This window comes from Hemiscyllium ocellatum, chromosome 1 (assembly GCF_020745735.1).
Source record: "Hemiscyllium ocellatum isolate sHemOce1 chromosome 1, sHemOce1.pat.X.cur, whole genome shotgun sequence".
NCBI classification, from domain to species: Eukaryota; Metazoa; Chordata; class Chondrichthyes; order Orectolobiformes; family Hemiscylliidae; genus Hemiscyllium; species Hemiscyllium ocellatum.
This window is the reverse complement of record NC_083401.1, coordinates 69,814,389-69,832,075: the sequence shown is the minus strand read 5'-3', so window position 1 is coordinate 69,832,075 and position 17,687 is coordinate 69,814,389. Positions and strand designations below refer to the sequence as shown.

At 38.3% G+C, this 17,687-nt stretch overlaps 1 protein-coding gene across 7 annotated transcripts in view; it reads right to left on the bottom strand.

Moving 5' to 3' along the window:
• The window catches only part of rusc2 (RUN and SH3 domain containing 2), a 134,476-nt gene continuing 116,789 nt past the window's right edge, over nucleotides 1-17,687 (bottom strand). For 6 of the 7 annotated variants that reach the window (XM_060822545.1, XM_060822592.1, XM_060822606.1 and 3 more), the window contains 3 exons: nucleotides 15,075-16,035; nucleotides 9,259-9,423; nucleotides 1-891 (listed from right to left, as the gene is read on the bottom strand). In XM_060822545.1, the coding sequence (XP_060678528.1) occupies nucleotides 711-891; nucleotides 9,259-9,423; nucleotides 15,075-16,035 (1,307 nt within the window). In that variant the 3' untranslated portion in view covers nucleotides 1-710. The remainder of the gene's footprint in view (nucleotides 892-9,258; nucleotides 9,424-15,074; nucleotides 16,036-17,687) is intronic. The other variant, XM_060822587.1, reaches the window with a different exon arrangement.

Genomic DNA, 17,687 nt, shown 5'->3' with positions numbered 1-17,687 from the left:
TTAATTCAAGTCATCATTTCAGCACTTTTATTAATATGCAAAATAAATAAATAATACAATACACATTGAAAGAATGTCTGTAAATAAAACTAAATGTGGAGTACCTTCTTCGACTGCATATGTACAAGCCAGAGGTATATATTACTACAAATTGTTATATTTTCATTGATTCCTACACTACCCCAAACATTAAACATTCCTGTAGAATGACTGTGCAAAGGTAGGCAGCTAAGTCATCCTACAGGATCCAGTCAAGGCACCAATACTGTCTTTCACAAACAGAAATGCTGCCTGTTATTTGTACTTCACAAATTCATGCGATTTACACTATTTTAAGTCAAAATATGATATACATTAAATAATAAATTGTAACATATATGTCCTAGTTCTGTACCACTTACTTGGAAGTATGTTAATATAATGCCGCTTACTGCTAAAGACGTGTGAAAATTTGAACAAATATTTGTGTGCCATGCAAGCTTTATCGTCACCAATGCTATAATGAAAATTAGCTGATGAGCAATATATTCTATTTTGTTGGGGGCTCTAAATTGTATATGAATGCACTCAATAAAAAATAATAAGCAAAGAAATATTGGCAAATTAGTGCTTCTTCTGCTCAATAAATCTTGCTGAAGTAAACAAGTTTTATTTGTTCCTCTCCACCCCTTTGAACTTCAGTTAAAATCACAGTCTATTGAGCATTCAGACTAATAATCCTCATCTTTGGGATGAGTCACATATGTAAAGGGTACTAATCCACGTTCAGCACCAAGGCCACACAGCAGCCAGTCAGCATCCACTTTTGATATCACTCTCAGAACGTCACCTTTTTTAAAGCTGAGTTGTCCTTTTTCAGTTGCTATGTGATGACAAAGTGCTTTCACTTCTCTTGAAAAAAAAGAAAATAAAAACAAGTCTGAAAATCTGAATGCAAAACTGAGCTCAATGCACTAAATATTAATGATATTTTATGTTAGCATTGTGTATTCCAATTCATTCTGCAGTGCTGTTAAATCTTCGGTACATCTGTGATCTCCATAAATACTTGAGTGTCAAAGCATCAGTCTGCTTGAGGAGTTGCACTTTGTTCTATACAATTAAACAATTATGAAATTCTATTAGTTGCATTCTACCATCAGAAGTAATGGACCAGTAGAGAATATTATTTTGTTTCTTTTTAAGTTTTGCTCACATATATGAGCATGAAAGAAGACAATTCACTGTAGAAAATTATTAGCAATTTCAATATCACAGTTTATAATCTAATGGCTATGAATGGGACACTTTTTATCTGGGTATGTAGGGAAGATGGTGATGTAATGGTAATGTTACTGGATTGGGCATCAAGAGACTGAAGTTAATGCACATGATCAAACTTAAGTTCAATTAGTAAACAAAAAAAATCAGGAATTAAAATCTAATCTTTGTAATGGTGTTATCATTGCTAATCATAAAAAACTTAAAGAAAACTGTTGTCCTTATGTATTCGAGCCCAAGTGTGATTCCAGATCCATAACCATGTGGTTGACTCTTAATTGTCTTTTGAAATGGCTAGCAAGCTATTCAACTCCAAATAAATGGGCAGAAAATGCTGACCTTAACATCTCATAAAAAAATTAAAGAAATTCATTACCTGGTCAATTATCTGGCTTCAAACAATTGAACTTTTATAACAGCAATCAAGTGAGACAAAAGACTTTGTTCTCATGCCAAATTACTCATAGGTCACAGACTTAAAGATCCAAATGATCATTCTTCAGGCTATATTTTAAAAGCAGGTGCTACTTAAATACTTAAGAGTCATTGAGTCATCCAGCATGGAAACAGACCCTGTGGTCTAACCAGTCCATGCTGACCATAATCCCAAACTAAACTAGTCTCAACTATCTGCTGCTGGCCTATATCCCTCCAAACCATTCCTATTCACGTACTTACCCAAATATCTTTTAAAAATTGTAATTGTGCCTACATCCACCACTTTTTCCAGAAGTTCATACCACATACAAACCATCCTCCGTGTAAAACAATTGCCCCTCATGTCATTTTAAAATCTGTCTCCTCTCATCTTAAAAATACGCCTCCTAGTCTTGTATATCCCTCATCCTACGGAAAATACAACTACCGTTTTGTATCGTCCAAATACCTATCAAATGTGGTTATGAAATTATGACGTTTTTACTATTCTTTGGTTTGCATACATCTTCAAAGACTTTGAATGATCTTCCAAGTCTGACTTTGCAATTAACCATTCTGAAATCATCCAACTTACAGGCAAAAGAGAGATTTCTTGAGAGAAAATAGGTATGAGTTATTTTATTTTGCATTAGTAATAGAAGAAAGTTTCTTTATTGAATAAAAGAAAAAGTGCCTTTGCTGTTTTAATTATTGCAAATATGTTTATAATTAATACTGTTTATTTATCAATGATATTGACCAGTAGTTTATTGGTCAAACTCCAATCTATTACCATTTATCTCTCTTTCTGAAGTTAAACAGAAATCGCAGGGCAAATTACAAGATACATCAGGAATAATAGAGAGAGAGAGAGACAGGTTCTCCCCTGACATTTAGGCTCACTCCATTACCTTTTATATTGAATATACTCAGTTATGAGGGAAGAAAATAAATATAGCTTGTGATGCTGTACTTGAAAAATTCTTTTAAGTGTAAAGAAAGAAACAAGTGAAACAGGTAGTTAAAGATTGTCTCACACATCAAATATAAATGAACTGTGGATTCATAGATGCTGATGGATCTGCTGACTATTTATAGCATTTCCTGTTTTGTTTTCAGATTTCCAACAGACATAGCAAATGTTTGCTTAGACAAATAAAAGGGCTTCTTGTTGAAATATTGACACAATGAAGATTAATTTTTTTAAATTAGGAGGGAAAGGATTTTAGAAAAAAAATCTCAGCATTAGGAAAGATATTCTGTTTCTATGCGCAACTAGGCATTATTTGTATTAATGTAGTTCAGAATTTATGATGTGCTACATCTCTCAAACCTCAGCTTGTAATCCAAGTCAACAAAGCTGGGAGTGAGGGGGTAGTATTATCACTGGATTAATAATCCAGAGATCAAGGAGAATGTTCCTGTGTTTTGAACCCCAGCAGATGTTAAAATTTGAATTCAATTAATAAATGTGGAATTAAAATGGCAAGTAACCAGGAAACCAATGTCAGTTCTCAAAAATATTCATCTGATTCACTAAACTGCTTTAAGGAAGGAAACTCTACCATCTTTGCCTGGTCTTACTTCCAGATCCATGTAAATACGTTTGTTTCTTAACTTCCCTCTGAAATGCTCTAGTATACTATGGAGATGAAAGGGTTGGCAATTTTACAACCAACATATGAACTAAACTTTATATTGTTACAGCTAATCAACTAAAACAGATTTTCAAGCGGTGGTTAATGATTCTCAGCTAAATTACTGTCACCTATATTTTTAGTTGGTAACAATTTAAAAAGATTTTACTAGCTCCTGAACTTGCAGCCTGAATCATGTGGATGAATCTAATATGAGTATGCTGGAGAAACTCAGCATGTCTGGCAGAATCTGTTGAGAAAGAAACCAAGTTAAGGTTTCAAGTGAAGTATGACTCTTCTCAGACTTCCTCAGGCTTGAGTTTCTCCAGCATTTGCCGTGTTTGTTTCGATCTCTGGTGTCTACAATATTTTGCTTTTTTAAAGCTGTAACTGTCTTGAATGATCTAATCTCAGTTGAGAGTTGACTGTGGCCAATGCTGCTTCTTCACAGTTTTCATTGTTCAATTTTCATGGCGTCATAGTCGGAAGAAATCTGCACAAAATGTTTGCTCCTGAACCACGACTAGTCAGTAGTTCTAGAACACTTTTGAGAGAGAAAGAAGGGCATACAACAAAATGTACAGACATCATATTCCATTAATATTTAAACTCCTAAGGAAATTTACTATACTAAACTCCATAAATGTTGACATGCAGTAATGCACAATTGCTATAAATTAATAAGGTTGTCAAAATTTTGTGCCTTAGTATCTAGTACAGCTTAAAAATATGGGGTAGACTATTTAGGACAGAGATGAGGAGAAACTTCTTCACCCAGAGAGTGGTGGCTGTGTGGAATGCTCTGCCCCAGAGGACAGTGGAGGCCCAGTCTCTGGATTCATTTAAGAAAGAGTTGGATAGAGCTCTCAAGGATAGTGGAATCAAGAGTTATGGAGATAAGGCAGGAACAGGATACCGATTGAGGATGATCAGCCATGTTCATATTGAATGGTGGTGCAGGCTCGAAGGGCAGAATGGCCTACTCCTGCACCTATTGTCTATTGTTTACTGGTGACCTAGAATTATGACAAACCTATGGATTGAATGCTCTGGAAGAGAAATAAGGTTACTTGGTAACATTTCACATTAAATGAGTGTGGGATTATGCATCCAATCAACAATCTTCCACAATGGGATAAATAATCTCCCCAAATAACCCACAAAAAGTTTACTTTAAAAAATCCTAAAAATAATGTTGCAAGTGGAACAGACAAGTTATACTAAGAGAATAGAATTCCTAAAACATAGCTTATTTTTGATCTCAACTGTGATATTAGTGGCAGGTACCAGAATTTACCTGCAAGGAAACAGACTTGGACAACTTAGCAGGCAGAATGTTTATACTTCGTTGAAATTTCCCATACCATCTTAGATGTATGACTCGCCAGAAAACTACTCCCACCAAAACTGGCATTACCAGTGGTCTTAAAACGGGTCAATTTTCAGAAAAATGTATGTAGTAAGTAAATAGATTTTGAAAACAGAAGAAAAAAATCCTACAATAAATATTTTGCTTTAATTAGTAAAACCAAATAAACTGAAATGATTTTGAATGTTTACAATCACTTCCAAATACACCTTTTTGTCTTACCAATATCTAATTTACCAACAGTGACTATGATACTCAAAGAAGCTAAACTGGTAACTTTTTTCTTACAATATTCTCTGCAACTGCCCCTTTCTTCATGAAAGATTGTGGTTCACACAGATATCAACAACATAGGTGAGTCCAGATAGTATGAACAGCCAAAAGCTAAATTTGTAAGCAGACCTCAAAGTTAATAATCTCTGGATTAGTACAAGACCTATGAGCAAATTGGAGTAGGGCAATTAAGATGAGAGAGTTAATGCATATTCTAAGATTGCTGTGGGAAAAATGGGTTTCAATTCATGAGGTACTGGCACCAGTACTGGGGAAAGTGGGAGCTATTACGTTGACGAGGAGCAATGTTCTGGTTGCATACCAACAGCTTAGAAAGCAGAGGTGTCTGTTAATTGAAGATCAATAACAAGAGGGCATAATTATTAAGTAAAGAGCAGGAAGCTTAGAGGGCATTTAAGAAAAAGTCTTTTATCTGGTGGGTGGTGGAGGTCTGGATTTGTTTTTTTATTATTCATTCATGGGATATGGTGGGGGTGGGGGGAATCTCTGGCTAGGCTAGCATTTATTGCCCATCCCTAATTTCCCAGAGGGTAGTTAAGAGTCTACCACATTGCTGTGGGTCTGGAATCACACATATGACAGACCAGATAAGGATCGCTGTTTCCTTCCCTAACAGGCATTAGTGAACTAGATGGTTAATGTGAATGCATTGTCTGGAAGTGTATTGAGACGAGAACCTTTAAAAAGTACTTGTATGAGCACTTAAATTGTCAGAATATTCAGGGCTATGGGCCTAGTGTGGGAAAGTGGGACTAGTGTAGGTAATAGTATACTTTTGGGAGGACCAAAAGGGCCTCTTCTGTTCAGTATGATTCTATGAAAGATGGTAGAGAAGACTTTAAACTAAATAAAGGACAATAGATCAAACAGGGATAACAGAGGGCAAGGCAAGAAAACAGGGTAGAAAGAAGGAAAGCAATAATCAAAACATGGTGAATAGGGATACAGCAAAAAAAACTTCAGAGTTTTTTCATTCATGAAATGTGGGCATCATTGATTGAGACAGCATTTATTGCCCATCCTTAGTTGCTCTTGCAAAGGTGATGGTGAGTTGTCTTCTTGTTCCTGTGGTACAGGTACCCCAATCAGCCAAAGGGAGTGACTTCCAAAATTATGACTCAGTGACACTGAAGGAAGGTGATATGTTTCCAATAGTATGTACCATCTACAAGATGCACTGCAGAAATTCACTAAAGATCCTAAGACAGTACCTTCCAAATCCATGGACACTACATTTGGTAGTAAGGGCAGCAGATACAGGGAAGTATCATCACCTGCAATTTCCCCTCCAAAACACTCACCATGGAAATATATCATCATTCATTCAATGTTGCTGTGTTCAAATCCTGGAATTTCAACCCTAATGGCATTTTGGTCTACCTATAGCACATGGACTGCAGTGGTTCAAGAATGCAGCCCACCACCACCTTCTCAAGGCAGATGGAACATGCAGTACATGCTGGCCAAGACAGACACCACCAAGTCCCATGAGTGAATAAAACAAAAGGAAATTAGTGATACGCAACAAATGCTGGCTTTGTTATTGACATTCATTATCTCACAAAACAATAAAGAATAAAAAAAGTTAAACAGTAATGGTAATGGTGTAAATCAGAAAATTAGAGGCAACAATTGTAATGCATAGAACTTCAAACTATATATACGCTGGGTAAATCTAATTGGCAATACTGTTGCAGAGGATAAACTCCTGGAATGTATATGAGATGGGTTTTTTTAATGGTTCATTGAGTAGCCAATGAGAGAACAGGCTATTTTAATTTATATTGTTGTTGCGTCGCCATAGTCTTACCAAACCATTGGGGCTGCTTTCTCATTAGAGAGAGAAGGGACTGGTGGTGATTTAACCTGAGGGCTACCAGACCTCAAGTGAGGGAAGAGGTGAGATGAAGAATCCTTCATGGTAACCTCAAACCAGTGATGGCAATTGAACCCACGCTGTTGGCATCACACTGCTCTGTAAACTAAACCCAACAATCCAGCCAACTGAAAATGTAGAATAATCAATGAGAGAAATGGGTCCACTGCTTTTCGTCCTTTATATAAATGATTTGGATGAGGACATAGGAGGTAAGTTAGTAAGTTTGCAGACAACACCAATATTGGAGGTGTAGTGGACAGCAAAGATGGTTCCTCAGAGTACAACAGGCTCTTGATCAGATGGGCCAATGGGCTGAGGAGTGTCAGATGGAATTTATTTTAGATAAATGTGAGCTGCTGCATTTTGGAAAGGCAAATCAGAGCAGGACTTATACACTTAATGGTAAGGTCCTAGGGAGTGGTGCTGAACAAAGAGACCTTGGGGAGCAGGTGCATAGTGGACTTGCAGGTAGATAGGATAGTGAAGGAGGTGTTTTGGTATGTTTGCCTTTATTGGTCAGAGCATTAAGTATAGGAGTTGAGAGGTTGTATCGTGGCTGTACACGACATTGGCTAGGCTACATGCAATTCTGGTCTTCCTGCTATAGAAATGATGTTGTGAAACTTGAAAGGGTTCAGAAAAGATTTACAAGGATGTTGCCAGGGTTGGAGCGTTTCAGTTAGGCAGAGAGGCTGAACAGGTTTGGACTATTTTCCCTGGGGTGTTGGGAGGCTGAGGCATGACCTTATAGAGGTTTATAAATTCATGAGGAGCATGGATAGGATGAATAGGCAAGGTCTTTTCCCCAAAGTGGGGGAGTCCAAAACTAGAGGGCATAAATATAAAGATGAGAGGGGAAAGATATAAACAAAACCTATGGGGCAACTGTTTCATGCAGAGGGTTGGACGTGTATGGGATGAGCTGCAGAGGCATTGATGTAGGCTAGTACAAAAACATTTAAAAGGCATCTAGATATTTGATTAGGAAGGGTTTAGAGGGCTATTGGCTAAATGCTGGCAAATGGGACTACATTAATTTAGGATATCTGCTTGGCACGGACGTTTTGGTCTAAAGGGTTGTTTCCATGCTGTACAGCTCTATGACTCTATGAAAATGATGAAATTCAATCCAAAACTAAGGTCTTAATATCTAAACAAAAAATTAAGGTGTGATGGAAACTTGCTGTTGTTGACTGGGAGACTGCATTGAAAGCTATGACAGAAGACAAGCAATGACTAGCATTTTAAGAATACATACATAGTTTACACCAAATTTTACAAAAATCTAGCAGGAAAGGAGTCGCAATCATTGCTAACAAGAAACGCTAATGTATGTATTAGGTCAAAGCAAGAGACTTATAACATTACCAATAAATAGTAAGCCTGAGGAGCAGAAGCATTTTAGAATTCACCAAAGAACGACCAAGAAAATGATAAAGAAACAGAGAAGATAGTGCAAAAACACTGGGAGAAGCACAAAATGAAATTTAAAATCATAAATGTAATGGCATTTACACTTAAATAGTTTGCAGAGTAAATGTGGGTTATCTACAGGCCGAATGAAGGAAATCTCACAGAAACCAAAAATGTTGTGCCTGTCCTCACAGGAGAAGATACAAAAATCTCACTGGAATAGTTTCAATCTCCTGATCTTAGAAAGGCTATACTTTCTATAGAGTGAGTGGAATAAAGGCTCTCCAGGCAGAAACAGGGGATAGAGGGTTTGTCCTATGGAGGAAAGATTGAGGAAACTGGGGCCATAATCTCTCGAGTTTAGAAAAATGAGAAGTGATCTCACTGAAGCACACAACTTTCTTACAAGGTTCAAAGGATAGGTGCAGGAAGAAAGGTTCTCCTGATCGAGAGTCTAGGCCAGACACAGTCCCAGAAAAAGAGATAGGCCATTTAGGACTGAGATGGAGGAAGTTATTCACATGGAGGGTTGTGAATCTTTGATATTCTCTACTCCAGAAGGCTGTGCATGCGAAGTTATTGAGCATATTCAAGACAGAGATTAGTAAGATTTCTAGATATCGAAGATGTCAAGGTATTTGGGAATTAGACGAAAAAATGACATTGAATTCAGAGATCAGCCATGTTCTTACTGAATAGTGGAGCTGGCTTGATGGCCCGAATGGCCAACTCCTGGTCCTATTTTCTATGGTCCTAGATCATGTAAGTGAAGCATCACAACTACTGTTCTCTTTGAAATTCCCAGCTCAACATAGACTGTACATTGAACTTGTTGATTTGTATTACTTTGTACTTTAGAGAGATGTGCCTTTGCCGACCAGGACATCACAGAAGGTAGCTTTGTTACTTCAAGTAATAAAATCAGTTAAATGAAACGACTTAATAAATATGACTGCTTAGATTCAGGAAAATAATGTAAATACTACTACCGCTCATGCTGAGCTTTCCTTTCTTGAGATTCAGGCTGACTACCTCCAGACTGTGAGTTGAATTGTTCTGCTATGTGCTGAAGACCTCTCCATTTTCCAGCTCCCATGGTCTGCACCATTAGATCATACACCGAACTATCAAGCCCCAACCAGCCAGAAGGTAATCTGGAAAAAAATGGAAAATACCAATTAAAATGATCAAATCATAGAATCTCTACAGTGTGGAAGCAGGCCATCCAGCCTATTGAGTCCAAACTGATCCTCCGAACAGTATCCCACCAGACCCAATCCCCTAACTAGTTCCTGTAACCGTGCATTTCCCATGGCTAATCCATTTAACCTACACATCCCTAACACTACTCAATCTGCACGTCTTTGGACTGTTGGAGGAAACCAGAGCACATGGAGAAAACCCACACAGATGAGGAGAACATACAAACTCCACACAGTCACTCAAAGGTGGAATCAAACCTGGGTTCCTGGCGCTATGAGGCAGCAGTGCTAACCACTCAGCCACCAGACTGCCCTGAACGTTTCATTGTTTTAAAAACATTGCTCTACTAGTGTCCAAAAGTTTCTCTCAAATCTCACCATAGATGAGTTGTGTTCAGTTTACTTCAGCTTCATACCAAAAGCGTTCAGAGAACAAAGGAACAGGAGTAGGCAATTTACCTATTTGGGTCTGCTCCAACATTCAATATGATTATAGATCATCATCTAACTCAGTACTGTGCTCCCACTTTCGCCCCATACCTTTTGGCCCCTTTAGCCTTAGGAACCATATCTACCTCCTTTGCACAAGTAGTTGAGGCAGAGTGCATCCTTACTGAGCCGCAGCAGAGTATATGTTTCCAGAAGTTAGAAGAACAGTGGGGAATTGGTGTGAAGGGGAAATGGTACTTTTTCCTTTTTTTGTGGTTTATAGTTTATAAGGATTCTATTCCATAGTGAGGAGAACCAGGGGATAAGTGGCCGAGTGTAATTGGTATTGTATTTCCCAAAAGGTGTAAATTAAAGGGAGAAGTCAAGGCAGGAAATCTCAAAGCTGTGGTGAACTCTCCTGCTCTATGTGGGAAGCCAGGGAAAATTCCTATGCTCATGATCCACGCAGGTGCAGCAAGTGTCTCCAGCTGCTCCTGGATGCCTGGATTTCAGAATTGGAGTCGTAGCTGGTGACACTGCAGAGCATCCACAGAGAGAATCATGGTTAGGGTGTAGAGAGAGGTGGTCACACTACAGGCTAAGACTCAACAGGAAGGAAATGGGTGTTTACTAGGCAGATCATGATGATTAGGCAGTGCAAGAGTTTCCTGTGGTTATTCCCCTACAAAACAGGTTTGGATACTGTTGAGGAGAACAGTGAATCGGGGGAAATTTGCAACAGTGAAATTTGTTGCATCACACTTAAGAAGTGGGGAATGCAATTGTTATAGGGGAATCAGAGGGGAATAGGAAGGCACTTCTGTGGCTGTAAACAAGACTTCAGGTTGGTACGTTGCCTCCCTGGTACGAGGTTCTAGAATTTTTCAGGCATTCTGGAAGGGGAAGGTGAACAGCCAGTAATTGTGGTACACATTGGTACAAATGATTTGGATTAAAAAAAAGAAGAGGAGGAGACCCTAAAAGCAACACACGAATTAGGAAATAATTTAAAAATTTAGACTGATGATGTTGAATCTGTATGGGTAGAGCTGAGAACCATATAGGGACAAAAAACATTCATGGAGTTTGTATATAGAAGCTCCAAGTTGTAGGGGTAATGTTGGGAATGACACCAAACAGGAAGTTAGAGAGACATGCAATATGGTAAACTTTAATTTGCACATAGATTCAGCAAAGCAAATTATTAACAATACCTTAGAGGAGGAATTCCTGGAGCGTATACAGGAAGGTTTTCTGATTTAACACGTTGAGGGTATGGTGGCGGGGGAGTGGGGGTGGGGGTGGTAGTGGTATTGTCGCTGTACTGTTAACCCTGAGACACAGGTAATGTTCCGAGGACCCAGATTCAACACCTGTCATGGATCTCATTCACTAATACTTTTTATGGAAAGACACTGCCATCCTCACCTGGTCTGGCCTACATGTGATTCCAGACACAGCAATTTGGTTGATTCATAACTGACCTTTTGGTAATTAGGGATGGGCAATAAATGCTGACTTATGCATTGACACCCTCATCCCATGAATGAATAAAGAAACAATCCAACTAGAGAATAGGCCATTCTCAATGAGAACTGTATATTGAGAAAGGAATATTTGGCATTCTAATTGTGCAAAGCCCCTTGTGGATGAGTGACCATAATATGATCGAATTCCTCATCAAGATGAAGAGATATAATTATTTCTCAGAATAAGGTCCTGAATCTGAATAGATGAAAGAATGGCATGAAGCACGAGTTGGCTATGATGATTTGGTGAACGATGTTCAAAGGGATGATGGTAAAAGGCAATGGCAAACATTCAGAGAGCATGGATGAACTGTAACAATTGTTCACTCCTGTCTGGAGTAAGGGTAAAATGGGCAAGGTGGCCAAACCATGGGAAATTAGAGACAATATCAGATCCAAGGAAGAGGCAGACAAATTCGCCAGATCTGAAGAATAGATCAGCAAAGAAGGACAAAGGGATTGATTGAGAAATGGAAAATAGAGTCAGAGATTAAGCCTGCAGGAACATATAAACTGACTATAAAAGTTTCTGTAGGTATGTGAGGAGAAAAAAAATGGTGAAGAAAAATGTAGAACCCTTTCAGGCAGAAACAGGGCAATCTGTCATGAGGAATTAAAAAATGGCTGATCAATTAAGTACATGCTTTGGTTCAGAGTTCACGAAGGAGGACAAAAAACTTTCCAGAAATGGTGAGGAACACAAAGTTTAATGATAGGGAAGAACTGACAGAAATCAGAGTTAGTAGAGAAATGCTGTTGGGAAATTGATGTAATTGAAGGCAGACAAATCCTGGGCCTTAATAATCTACATCCAAGAATACTAAAGGAAGTGGTCCAAGAAATAGTGGATGCATTGCCGGTAGTTCTTCCATGATTCTATAGACTCTGGAACAGTTCCCACAGATTGGAGATAAGCAAATGTAACCTCTCTATTTAAGAAGGAAGGTAGAGAGAAAATCATGAATTATGGATGTATTGACCTGATGGTGCAAGGGAAAATGCAAGAGTCCATTATAAAAGAATTTATAATGGCTGAGAATTTGGAAAGCAGTACCAGGATTGGACAGAATCAGCATGGAATTATGAAAGGGAAATCATGACTGACAAACTCATTGAAATTCGTTGAAGATATAACTAGTAGAGTGATGAGGGAAGAGACAGTGGATGTGGTTTATTCCGACTTTTGGAAGGCTTTCAACGAAGTCTTACAGAAGAGATTAATGTGTAAAATTAAAGGGCATGGGGTTGAGCTGGATATAAAACTGGTTGGTAGACAGGAGACAAAGTGTAGGGAAAAATGGGTCTTTTTCTGAATGGCAGGCAATGACTAATGGGATAGCGCAGGGATTAGTGCTAGACCCAAGGTATTCACAATACATATTAGTGATTTGATAAGGAAAATAAAATGTAAAATCTCCAAATTTGCAGATGACACAAAGCAGGGTTGTAAGGAGGATTCAGAGATGCATCAGTGTGATTCTGACAAGCTGAGTGCATGAGCAAATGCATAGCTAAAGCATAAATAACATGGATAAATACAAGATTATCCACTTTGTTAAAAAACACACAGGAAGGTAGATTATTAGCTAAGCAGCTGTAAATTGAGAGAGGGGAATGTGCAACAAGACCTGGGTGTCCTTGAACGCCTGTCACTCAAGGTAAGCATGTAGGTGCAGCAGGAGTTAATGAAGACAAATGTTGGCTTTCATAACCAGAGGATTCAAGTACAGGAGCAGTAATGACTTGTTGTAATTGTACAGAACCTTGGATGAGGGTACACCTGGAATATCATGTGCAGTTTTGGTCTGCCTGTTGAGAAAGGATGTTCTTGCTATAGAGTGAGTACAATGATGGATTACCAGACCAATTCCTGGGATATTGGGATAGATGAGGAGAGGTTGAATTAGTTGGGATCATATTTGCTGGAGTTCAGAAGAATGAAGGCAGAATCTCAAAGAAACCTATTCAATTCTCACAGGACTAGATAGAGCAGATGCAGGAAGGGGGTTCCCAAAGGCTGGGGAGTCCAGAACCAAGGGTCAGAATCTAAAAATTCGGGGGTAAATTGTTCAGTATTAAGACAATGAGAAATGTCTTCACTAAATAGTGGTCAGCCTGTGGAATTTGCTACATAGAAAACAGTTAAGGCCAAGCACTGTATGATTTCAAGGGGGAGTTGGATCGAGCATTTGTAGCTAAAGAGATTAAAGGATCTGGGGAAACGCAGGAACAGGTTACTGAGTTAGCTGATCAGCCATGGTCATAATAAATAGGGGAGCATATATTAACCATTAAGGACTGAATGGTCTACTCCTGTTCTTACTTTCTATGTTTCTATGAAAATATTCAATACTTTTGCAATCTGACAATTTCAGAGTCAGCCAAATGATTGAAAATCTGGTGAATTGTTGTCATTCTGTAATCAAAGCCAGGAACTAACATTTAAATCTTTGATGCAAAAGCCCTGGAATAATTTCTGAACTTTCCATTTCACATTACAGTATCTCACTGATAGATTTGACAGAATATGTAAAATGTTTGGAATAAGAAACTTTTAGAGTTATTTTTAAACTGACTGTTTTTATAATGCTTACTGGTTTTCTCATAATTACAAATTTCTCAAAATCCATTCTCTTTCAACATTCTTTTGCTGGCTTCTAAAGTTTTCCCATCTTAGAACATAAGAACTAGGAACAATTCAGCCTGCTTTGCCATTTAATACTGTCATGGCTGATCTCATCTTCGTATCAACTCCACTTTTTGTCCTTTCTCCATAACCTTTCAGCTCTAGCATCTGTAGTCCTCACTTTCTCCATAGCTTTTCAACCAAGTTCTGCTTAAAATCTGCCTATTTCTTCCTTAAATTTGCACAATGACCTGGCACCCACGACACTCTGAGGTAGTGATTTCTACAGATTCTCGACCCTTTGAGAGAAGTAATTTCCCCTGATCTCTATTTTAAATCTGCTATCCTTATCCTAAACCTTCTCATTCTGATATACTACTGATCTTTGCAACATTGTACATCATTTCTGCCAAATTAATACCAGCCTTAACATCCTCAGTTAGCCATGGAACTTTCAACATTGATATATTTCATATGAACGTGTCTTGTCTTTTAACCTATTTACCTGGTTCACTCACATTAGCTTTGTCTTCACATTCTTGTACCTGCCTTTATTTAAGGCATAAGTTATGCTCCCACATCTCTCAAACTACGATCTTGCTATGATCATTCTTGCCAGGAGAATCTTCACTGTAAGATCTTCAGGCCTGTCTCATTACTTATTAATTGGTCCAGAATAGTCTGGTCCCTGCGAGGTTCCAAAATGTATTGTACTAAGAAACTGACCCAAATATTCTCTATGAACTCATTGATGTGGCTGCCATTGCCAGATTGATTAATCTAGAAATTCCTCTCAGTACAACATACCAACCTCACTTGGACATACATGACTTGTTCCTTTATTGTGCCTAAGTCAATATCTTGACATTCTGTATCTTTTAACATGTTGGGAGCATCAGTACAAGGATTGCAGTAGTTTAAGGAGAACAGACATCTTCTGAAGACATTCCGGATGCGCAATAAATACCGCTCTGACAGCACAGTCTACTTCCTGGGAACAAGAAAGAAAAGAACCTAACCTGTTTTTCTGTGATTTTACCATCCGGGATTCTTCTTTCCTAGCCTGATTTACACTTGCACCAAATAAGCGACCCAGCCACATTCCTTGCTTGCCTTCAGTATTATCCATGTTTGGCTTTTTTCCTGGTTGTGCATCATAATTATTTGGAGCAGTGCTTTCATTAACTTTGCTATTCTTAAGTTCATGTAGCACAGATTCTGGAGGACTCCCCATCCAAGAAGGTTTGGCTTCATTTTTAGAATACTCAGGCTGAATCTTTTTTAAGAATTGCTTAGTGGCTGCTGCTTCTTCACTGGACTCCGATTGATTGGGTAACACACCACAAATGTTCAAATGTTGCAATTCAGATATTGGCTGACTCTCTGCTCCTTCTGGGACACTCTCTCGGAGTGACTTTTTCTCTGTACTGATGCTTAACTGAGGAAGTACAGTAGTTGTACTTTGCTTCTTTCTCTTCTCCCAGTTTACAAACTTCGATTGTTCTGAAGAACCTTCAATATATACCTGTGAGCTTTGCATAAGCTGGTACCACCAGCCTGCTTGCTTGTCCTTTTTAATTTCACTTACGTTCTCCTTTCTAATTTTTTCTACATTCTGTACACCTTCATGTTTATTGGGTATTACAGCATCCCTTGCTGTTATACCTTTCAGTGTAAATCCTTCTGATTGGTCTTCCCTGTCCTGTTCATGTCCCAAACCTACATTACTACCATGGTTCCTCATGAGCTGAAAGGTAGAGTGCACAGATTGCAAGAGATCCTGCTTGACTTTGAGTTGTTCCTTCTTCTTCTGTTGCTCCATGTTCATTTGGATAACATAGTGTTCAAACATCAGATCTAAATCAAATGGCAGTAACGAAAGAGGCTGCAGTAAAAGAAGGAGCTCCTCAAACAGTGGTTGACAAATACTGTGCGACAGTGCTAGGAAACCAGTAGGTAGATAGTGAACTCCAATAATATCTAATTGAAAGAAAATAATCAATTAGTGTTATAATTTAGTTTTGATATATGAAAAATATGACTTCAAATACAAGGTTCCAGAAGCTGTATATGATTTAAGTTGTCTCTCCCACTTAAAATAAAATGGAATAATGAATTTGCTACAAGTAATTTACTACAAGTTCTGCCCATGACACATCTATGTGACCTGGTTACAAGAGGATTTTAGACTCAGATGAGGTGCTATTGAAATCCACATGCCATATTTAACATCTGAAAATAAAGGCAAAGCAAATATTCTTGTTATTTTAGGCTCTCTGTGTTGGAGACATTAAATAGAAATACAGAAAGAGACGGCATCAGCTGCAATTAAATAGGAAACGGCAGCCCATTCCTAGCACATAATTAAACTGCAGATTACAGCTGTTCATCTAACTGAGGATAGGGAAACAACAGGAAATTACTAAGTCTGAAAGATACACCCTGGCGTGACCCGGTTCATCAGAGTTAGCTATGATATTGGAATTCAGTTACAGATTGCTCAGAAGCCAGGAGCTAGGCTCTTCTGACTGTCACTAGACATGATAACTTGGTGAAAAGGCAAAACGTGGGCTCTTGGGAAGCAGAGTATCATTAGATTAATTCCTATGAGATTTGTAATTCTGTGGAGACTGATATATGTATTAGTCATGTTAAAATGCTAATAAGGTGTAGCTTTGCTGCAGCTTAGAATATTAATTACTAACTATTTAATGTCAAGTCCATTATTATTTTTAATTTTCTTTTGCATTCTTTTACAGGATGTGGGTATCACTGGCTGGACCAGAATTTATTGTCCATCCCTTTGTGCCCTTGAACTGAATGGCTCGTAAGGCCATTTCAGATAGCAGCTGAGTTAACCACATTACTGAGAGTCTGGAATCATATATAGACCAGGACAGGTGAGGACATTAATGAACCAGATGGATTTTTTTACAACGACCAACAAGGGTTATATGGTCAGTCGACTCGTTTTTAATTCCAGATTTTTTTTAAAAATTGAATTCAAATTTCATTACCTGCCATGATGGGAGTCAAACCCATGATCCATTATTATCTAATGACATTACCACAGTACCACACCCTCCCCTTTGTCATAGAAAAAACAAATTTGAAAACGTGTTATGCAATCCCTTTCAGGCAGCCAATGGGAATCCAGATAACTTTTTAAAAGTTGTCAGAATCAATGCGATCATTATGGTTCACAGGACAGAAACACTGCTGCTTGACAAGTATGCATGCAGGCACCTTCCAAGACAAAATTCAACAATATAACCAGTTTTCTGCAGGTTTGAATAATAAGCAAGTCCTTGCAAAACCAGATGTATTCATTACAGACTACGAACAATCACAGAGTTTCCCTGTCCAGTGAACAAACTACATAACAAACCTTAAAATTTAAGGCTGGAGAAATGGCATCAAACCCACAGTATTAATAGCTTGTATTTAAATGAGGATTTCTGAATTTTGGGTTCATTGTAATCAAGAGAGCACTACATTGGGAGCCCGCACAGCTTAGCACTCCAAAATTCAGAGAATTGTTGGCTTATACCACAGCAGTCCAGATGAACAATGGGTTGGCATCAAGATTTATGATTGGGGTTTAGGGAGAGAACAGTACGCTCCGGTTAGGG